This window comes from Heptranchias perlo, chromosome 1 (genome assembly GCF_035084215.1).
Source record: "Heptranchias perlo isolate sHepPer1 chromosome 1, sHepPer1.hap1, whole genome shotgun sequence".
NCBI lineage: Eukaryota > Metazoa > Chordata > Chondrichthyes > Hexanchiformes > Hexanchidae > Heptranchias > Heptranchias perlo.
The window spans coordinates 115,642,712-115,652,025 of NC_090325.1; the positions used below are offsets into that span (position 1 = coordinate 115,642,712).

General features: G+C 39.0%; 1 protein-coding gene across 7 annotated transcripts in view; it reads left to right on the forward strand.

Annotated features, from left to right (window-relative positions):
• klhl8 (kelch-like family member 8) overlaps positions 1 to 2,468 on the forward strand; it is a 44,655-nt gene extending 42,187 nt beyond the window's left edge. For 6 of the 7 annotated variants that reach the window (XM_067990353.1, XM_067990371.1, XM_067990380.1 and 3 more), the window contains one exon: positions 34 to 2,468. In XM_067990353.1, the coding sequence (XP_067846454.1) occupies positions 34 to 195 (162 nt within the window). In that variant the 3' untranslated portion in view covers positions 196 to 2,468. The remainder of the gene's footprint in view (positions 1 to 33) is intronic. The other variant, XM_067990407.1, reaches the window with a different exon arrangement.
• The last annotated feature ends 6,846 nt before the right edge of the window (positions 2,469 to 9,314 follow it).

Genomic DNA, 9,314 nt, shown 5'->3' on the forward strand with positions numbered 1-9,314 from the left:
TTCATAATGACTTTTTAATTCCCTTCATTATAGGTGGGAGTTGGTTGGATCCATTTCACACTGCAGGGCCGGAGCTGGAGTTGCTGTATGTTCCTGCCTGGTCAACCAGATCAGAGACGTGGGCCAAGGATCCAGCAATGTTGTCGACTGCATGTGACTTTTACAATTGACGTGGAATACAGTGGAGTTTTCTGAAGACAATTTTACAGAGGAAAAATTCCGAGTAGCCGGTTTTTGCAGAATGAGAAAGAAGGCAGGGAAAATTGATCTTAAACTCTGGTGTAATTTAAAAAAATATATACATAGCATTTTCCTTAAGCTAGATTTGATTTCTCAGAATTGTTCTAAACGGTGATGATATGCATTGTATTGAATGGAAGTGGATTTGCAAATTGAAACCCTGTTGGTCTTCTGCCACTTCCCTGGCTGTTTCCAACTGTGCTGTTACTCCTTTGGAGCCTTGCAAGACAGCATTGAATGCATAATGCACTCACTCTTAGTGAATTGAACTTATCAGCATCAATCATGGGTTGAGCTCTGCAGTAGCAGCCTCAGACAGATAAATCTAGTGGTACCATTCCTTGTTGTACAGTGGCATGTATAGATGCTGGAGAAAAACATGCTTGGTGGCTGTTTTAAAATGTGACAAGGGAAAAGCACAAATTTTGTAATTTGTATTTCACATTGAAAAATAAGATTGTTGGTATGAAGTTTCTTTTTAAAAGGAAACATATTAAATATACTTTTTTTCCCCTTCTCCTCTACCCCAGTTTCCTCTCTTTACACTAGTCCTTAGAGGTAAGCGTGTGGTCTTATTGTTTGTTTTTCTGTTAATCTCCTAAACTGTGTATAGTTTCACGGGCGTTCAGCAAGAAGTTTACCGAGCAATAATTCACCTGTTTTGTGAAGTTAAATTCAATAGCGCACAATTCATTTATTAGCTAGTGCTATGTACAAGATTTACAATAGTGCTATGATTTATAAATCTTGTTTTTGTACAAAAACTTCTTGCAATTGTCAAATTGGTTGATAACTAATTAGTGGGTTTCTACTTTTGACTTATGCTTAATGTCCCAACTGAACCTGTGTAAGATTAACAGTGATTTGCACTCCCATGCATATTGAAAGCAGTAGCATTCTCCAAATTCTATTTTTTTTTATTGGGAGAAGAGGATGGTCTATAATAAATTTTAATAGTATCTTTGATTCCTGTTTTATATCATCTCACAAAACTGCCTGTATATTCAGTAGTTACTTTGAGCAAGAACACAAATCTCGAAGGTTGCATTAGCCGACATACCTTTTAGATCTTTCTGAATTAACTGTAAATGTTTATTTTAGTACAGTGTTTTGTGCAGTTTTATTTTCAGGACAAAGGCACGATTATGGATTTTTGAGAAGGAATGAAACAAAAAGGGGATATACACGTACTGTATTCCTCCTATCTTAAATTCAGGAAAGCTCAGAGAGCGCTTCTATATTTTTGCGCACTGAGTTCCTGATCGCAGAAATGTTCCTGATCACATCATGGAAATGATATGCTTCCCCACACAGGGTATTAAACCCGAGGACAACTTTAGCCCAGACCCCGTTTGTGGCCATTTACACAGGAGTATGGGCAAAGGTCTCTTGGTTAAAGAATTGTGGGGAGTACAGAGAAGACTTAAAAAGGGACAGGCAAAAAATCTCCCGAATTAGGACTGGGAAGGAGATGGGAGAAAGCTCATGCAGAACTTGTGACCACAGATTTGTTTTTAATTTAAGATAATCCAGTCTGCTAGCAATAAGAAACGTGTTGGCATTGAGCAGTCAGAGCACTTCAAGTTATAATTTGCTGCATCATGCATTGTGGTGTACGAAAGCTGTAAATAATATATTTTTGTGAATGCTTCAGTTTGTGTAAAAATGTATTTCTACTGCACTAGATGGCTAAGAATTCTTATGACCATTTGTTTTTTGAGGTGGTAAATAATATGGAAGCAAGGAGAATCCACTTGTCTTTATTTAACCATTGAGCATGTTCAAGCAATGCATTGTTTAAAAAAATCTGGATGCATAGAAAGATTCATAAACTGATCCAAAATAATGGTCTTTAATTTAGTATTCTCAGTATTCATTTTCACATTGGAATAGAGTTCATTGTAGTAATTGTAAGAATCAATAATTGCTTAAAGGTTAAATTAAAAACGCCAAAAGAATGTTACATTTATTTTGTGTAGCTTTTTGCTTTCTTTTAATTTTATCATTTGTAAATTGTTTAAAACAGTTCAATTGTGATTGTGTGTCTATTTCAAAATGCAATAAAGTTTAGCTGCCTTTTTTTTGGAAATGTTTAGTTATATTAAATCTTTTGCAGTGTTATAATCTTTGTATACAAATAAGATTTATTACCTTGTTATAATTCAGGCACTGACATTGTCTATAATATATTATCTATCTATAATATATTAAAAAGAATCTTACATCTGTGTGCATTTGCTGTCAACGATTTTTCATTCTAAATTTCTATGTCTACATTCTAATGGAAACCACACAAGTAAACTTTGCACTGAAATTACACCCTCCTGCCACTGGCGTCTCAGTTTTGCGTCGCCCAGCTACCCTGCTTCCATATCAGAGCAACTCCTCTGCTGCAACCAACTCTAATTCTCTGCTTCCCAAATTACAGGGGGATGGTAGTGTAGTGGATGTTACCGGTCTGGTAATGTATAGGCCTGGACTAATAAAGAGAATGTGAGTTTAAATCCCAGCATGGCAGCTTGAGAATTTGAATTCAGTTGAAAAATATTCTTTTTTCATTTTTTTTTTGAAAGAAGTTGGTGACCATGAAGCTGTTGGATTGTAGTTAAAACCCAACTGGTTCATTAATGTCCCTTAGGGAAGGAAACCTGCTGTCATTACTCGCTCTGGACTATATCTGACTCCAGACCCACACCAACGTGGTTGACTCTTAACTGCCCTCTGAAGTGGCCAAGCAAGCCCACCTATTCAAGGGAAGCTAGGGATGGGCAATAATGTCGGCCTTGCCAAAGTTTTGTCGAATTTTTTATATAAAAATAAGGACAGAGTGTATGGTTTTAAAATGACTGAATAATGCCTGAGCACCCTGGTCCAATTATCTCTCAACCTCTAATTCTGCTTCACCTGAATACTACAACAGCAAAAACAACAACTTGCATTTGTATAGCTCCATTAATATAGTAAAACATCCCAAGGCGCTTTACAGGAGTGTTACCAAACAAAATTTGACACCGCGCCAAAAGTGAGAGGCAGGTGTTAAGGAGCGTCTTAAAGGAGGAAAGGGGCAGAGAAGTTTAGGGAGGGAATTCCAGAGCTTGAGACTAGGCAGTAAAGGTACGGCCGCCGATAGTTACATCATGTCTACAACACAAACAGGCCATTTGGCCCAATTGGTCTATGCCGGTGTTTATGCACCACACAAGCCTCCTCCCTACTTCATCTAACCCTATCAGCATACCCTTCTATTCCTTTCTCCCTCTTGTGCTTATCTAGTTTCCCTTTAAATGCATCTATGCTATTTACTTCAACTACTTGTGGTAGCATGTTCCACAGTCTTACCACTCTTTGGGTTAAGAAGTTTCTCCTGAATTCCCTATTGGATTTATTAGTGACTATTTTATATTTATGACTTCTAGTTTTGGACTCTCCCACAAGTGGAAACATTTTCTCTACGACTACCCTATCAAACCCCTTCATTATCTTAAAGACCTCCATCAGGTCACCCCTCAGCTTTTTTTGTTGAGAAAAGAGTCCCAGCCTATTCATCCTTTCCTGAAATGTATATCCTTTCAGTTCTGGTATCATCCTTGTGAATCTTTTTCCACCTTCTCCAGTGCCTCGATACCCTTTTTATAATCTGGAGACCAGATCTGTGCACAGTATTTCAAGTGTGGTCTAACCAAGGTTCTAGGACTGCAAATGGTATGTTAGCCTTTATTGCAAGGGTGTTGGAGTATAAGAGAAAGAAGGTCTTGCTGCAATTATGTAGGACTCTGGTGAGACCATACATGGAGTACTGTCTATAGTTTTGGTATCCTTACCTAAGGAAGGATATACTTGCCTTAGAGGGGGTGGGAACAAAGGTTCACTAGATTAATTCCTGGGATGAGAGGGTTGTCCTATGAGGACACATTGAATAGAATGGGCCTATATTCTCTGGAGTTTAGAAGAATGAGAAGTGATCTCATTGAAACGTATAAAATTCTTAGAGGGCTTGACAGGGTAGATGCTGAGAGGCTGTTTCCCCTGGCTGGAGAGTGTAGAACTAGGGTTCATAGTCTCAAGATGAGAGGTCGGCCATTTAGGACCGAGATGAGGAGAAATATCTTCACTCAGAGGGTTGTGAATCTTTGGAGATCTCTGCCCCAGAAGGCTGTGGATGCTCAGTTGTGTATAATCAAGACTGAGATCGATAGATTTTTGGACACTAAGAGAATCAAGGTATATGAGGAAAGGGCAGGAAAGTGGAGTTGAGGTAGAAGATCAGCCATGATCTTATTGAATGGTGGAGCAGGCTTAACAGGCCATATAGCCTACTCCTGCGCCTATTTCTTATGTTCTATTCAAGTTTAACATAACTTTTCTTTTTCAATTGTGTTCCTCTAGAAATGAACCCCAGTGCTTGGTTTGCCTTTTCGATGGCCTTATTAACCTGCGTTGTTATTTTTTGTGGTTTGTGGTTCTGTACCCCTTGATCCCTTTGCTCCTCTACCCCATATCGACTATTATCCAAGCAGTACGTGGCCTTATTCTTCCTACCAAAATACACCACCTCACTTACCTATATTGAAATTCATTTGCCAATTACACGGCCATTCTGCAAGTTTATTAATTTCTATTTGCATTTTGGTGCATTCTTCCTTTGTATTAACTACGTCCCTCCAATTGTCTGCAAATTTTGAAGTTGTAATTCCGATTTGCGAGTCCAAATCGTAAATTGTGAACAACAGTGGTCCCAGCACTGATCCTTGTGGAACACCACTTCCTCCCTTTTACCAGTCTGAATAGCAACCCTTAACCCCTACTCTCTTTTGTTTTGTAGCCAGCAAGCTATACATTCTGCTACCTGCCTCTGCCTCCACATGCTCTGACCTTAGTCATGAGTCTACAATGCAGTGCCTAATCTAAGGCCTTTTGAGAATGGAGCAATGAAAATCGGGTATGGGGGAGGGGGGACAATTCTCCTATCTTCTCCCTTTGTTCTTTTGGTGATCTTAAATTTATGTTCTCTAGCTATTGACTCACTGACCAGTGGAAATAATTTTTCCTGATTTATTGTATCAAAACTTCTCATATTTTGGAATTCCTCTTAGATCTGTTAACCTTTTTATGCTAATAAAAAGAGCCCCAGCTTGTCTAGTTTCTCCTCATAACTAAAGCCTGTCATTCCTGAGATCATCTTAGCGAATCTTTTCTGTACCCTCCCCAGGTGCCCAAAACTGGATTTATCTACAGCCTAACTAACTGATTTATATAGGTTTAGACCTGGAAGGAATATCAACTCCAAGCCTAGCCTTTTGTAAAAAGCCCAGACTTCCGGAAAAAGAAAAGCATTGATGAAGGTACTCAAATACATGAGACAATTTTATAATTAAGTTTAATCGTTGTGAAATATGTAATTTTTAAAATACATTTTCAATGTGTGAAGAATGTTACTTGGAACCTTGGATATTGTAATTTGTGGGGAAAGAAAAATCTGAGTATGAAAGCTGAGCCAAGAAATGAATGTGATACAGAAATTCACATGTATGCACACGTGTGTTGCCTAAAGTGTAACTGGCAGGGACGTGTGTTGCCTAAAGTGTAACTGGCAGGGACGTGTGTTGCCTAAAGTGTGTGACAGGCACATACAGTTGAGTTGTGCTGTTTTTATAATGAGTCAGAATATGCTGTTAGTAAAACTAAAAACTTTAGCTGCTTTTACATTGGACTTAGTGCTGTGGGTCTTATGCAGCCACTGACAGCACCGTGGTAAATTTGCTGCTTTTGCTAAGACCAGCAAAACCTTGTTTTTACATATTAAAAAAAATTAAAAACTGGTCTTCCTGACTGCTGACCTTAAATCTGGCAAGTCTGCTGTGGTGTTGCTGCCAGATGTGCAAGAGCAACAAGTTGGGAGTTTGTGGCACTGGAGCAACATAAAAGCAGCTTATAACTTTCACTGAGTTCTGCCACATTTCTATTTTAGCTGACGGCCAAGGAAATTATTACAGATTCAGCCAATTTAAATACACCATTAATGAATCCTTTCAAGCTTTGCTGCTCTGGTTAGATTTACTTTTAAGGTCATTCTCCCATTTTGGTGGCATGTAGGGAACACTGAATATCCCTATGTGTTTACTGATTAATTTTTTGTTTGTGTAAAAATGCCAAATCTATTGGTCATGTAGGATTACCGTCACCTTGTCAGGATAACCAGAGATGTGTAATAAATGTGGCCTTGCCAGAATCACCCTCATCCTGAGAACAAATATGTAAAAGACTAAATACTGTCTCATTGAGTCACACCTTCAGACAAGTACCATGAGAGGGATGGTTCTCCCATTGGTGGTCAAGGTGATCCTTTCAAGCAATTCAAGTGCAGGTTACTGATGCCTTGTTTGCAAGGATAATTCCTTTATCGTTCCCCATGAAAAGTAGCCAGCAATATGAAAGAACAGTAAACTTTTCCCATGGGTGTTATTGATGGCAAATATGTGGCCAAACATACCCTTACCCTCAATCCCATAAACAGAAAGGAGGTCCATTAATGTGCAGTTGGCACAAAATTGTCCATGTGAATGCCTGCTACTCGGATAGCAGTCATGATACCTTCATTTTATAGCAATCTATGGTGCCACCATTAAAGGGGCAGGATGACTTGACACTTAGGGGATGAATTTCTGCAGGGGTTCTCCCGATTGTCTGCTGTAACTTTGGTGGAAAAGCCCCAGAAAAATGGTGTAAACAATCGGGGGAGCCTCTGTGGAAATTCATCCGCATAGCTCCTGAAGGACCAAGAATATCCTATACAACCTTAGTTTGTGACCCCCTCGAGACAGCTACAAACAAAAGCTGAGGAATGTTCTGGTAACATTGAAACTGCCCATGTAAACATTTAGAATGGAAATCTTGTATGTAAACATTTGCCCGCACTAATCTAGTTACAGCTTCTGGCCAGTAGCTGGCACTGTGGAGTGAGTTTCTGAAGTCTCTCTTGCAACTGTCACCATCTTGTATCTATAAACAAAACATCGTATTCATCAACTGACCAATATACTAGTATTACTAGAAAATAATAATGATCTAGCAGCAGGGATCTATCAGTTGACTTTTACCAAGATCAGACAGAAAAAGAACATTAATCTAAGAGTAATTACTACTCATTGGTTACCATTTGCAGTCAAGGTGTTGATTGCTCAATACAAAAAGAACATCTCTAGATTTGACAGAAAACATTTGATTTAATTCATTGGTGTGTTCATCAATTTTTCTCTATCAATTCCCAGCTAAATTAGAAGAATAGCAGTCTTTAAAAAGCTATTAGTCACAGAGTTAAGTGTTATGTCCCAAATTGACCTGGTAAAATATGATCTTTTTCAAACCTTTTGACAGTTAAAATTTATCCTTAGAAAACATTAGTTAGAATTTTTTTTAATGTAAATTGGCCAAAGTGGTAAAAGTCTGTGGTATGGCTCTCAACTAAGCAGATTCTGGTTTGATTTTCAGTTTGCTAGAACATTAATCTATGTAATATATAACGACTAGATTGTTGTAATATATACTGATGGGGCAATTTCCCTATAATTAATTGCATATTCTTCACTCAACTTTGTGATTGTCACAAATGTTAATATTTTAGTGTAGGTGTCATCACATGACAGCTGCATGTGGCACTTGGACACCAATCTGCCATGTCACAGCCAAAAAAAACCCAACATATACAAATTAAAACTGACACACCAATCTGTAATATAATATTAAAAATAAGGCTCATGTGGAATGATTTTCAGAAAGTGACATGATATTGGAGGGGAGAGGAGCAGTTAATGGTTTAGGACATCATCTGAAGGCTTCAATATATTCACTTTAACTGGGAATGGATAGAAAGAAATGAAAGAACTGCTAATGGATTAAATCAAAAGCTTTCTGTTTGCTCATTACAAAAAGAACATTTTTTGAGCGATGAGACTACTGATGTATCCATTGTTGGCTATCTAAGGATCTTGATATAAAAACAGATATAGATTCTAGGGTGTTCTAATTCTAACCATCAGCAACCTCACCAATTCAATTGCACAGGTCTCATCTTCTTTGAAAGCAAATGTACAAATATGTTTTTACTTCAATATGAAAAATGGAATGTGACTTTCTTTTCCTTTTTGCCAGCTTTCTCCTTCATGAAGGTTCCAGGAGTGCCGGTGATCCTATTGGTACCTCCCCCAAGTGGCCATTCTTCATGTGGAAGTTTAGAAAGTGAATTTGGAGAAGCTATGGGGGGCATTACAACTAGGTTGGCAATCCTGAGTGCATCTGAAGTCCACTCATTCACACTTTCCACTAGAGGTAACTGGATAACAATCAGGAGTGACACAATTTTCCTTTCCCTAGTTGTGAGATCTATTGTGATGCCTATACTAGCACCCACGCTAACACAGCACAGGAGGTTTGAAGCCTGTGCCTTTCTGGATCACATGGCTCAGTTCCACATAGGTTTTACCAACTGATCATTAGTGGAGCTTCTGGTTCTGGCACTAGGACTATGAGACCGATAGGCTGAGTATTTTGCACCTGCCAAATTTTGAATATCCAAACCTACTGCAACTTCCAGGGTTTGCCTATTTAACAGTACATAGCAAGTTCCCGCATGGGATGCTCCGACCTATGGGAGCTCAATAAGTGGGGGAAGGAGCAGCAGAATTTCCTATGACCTAAAGAGCAGCAGCCAGCCATTTAAAGGGAAAGTGGCCACAAAGGGAAGTGGGTAGGTATTGTGGGGCCCAAAGATTTCTTGTTGTCAAAATAATTAGGGTAAGGCTGTCACAATTCCTTGGTGTGGGGGAAAATTGATTGCAGCAAAGTGAAGAGGATGTAAAGAAGAAGGGGTTGGCATAACTCTGGGTAACAATACCTTTATAGAGGGAGGAAAAGGAATCTCTGCCCATGTGATGGAGTGGCACAAGGACTCCCCTCCCCAGTTTGTTGGATGGTGAAGTTGCGTGTTGTTCCATGAGTTGGGTGTGAGGCGGGTTGCTTGTTTGGCCCTTCAGGATATCCTCACCAGAGGACAGCAGTGGAGCATATCTGGCAGGAGA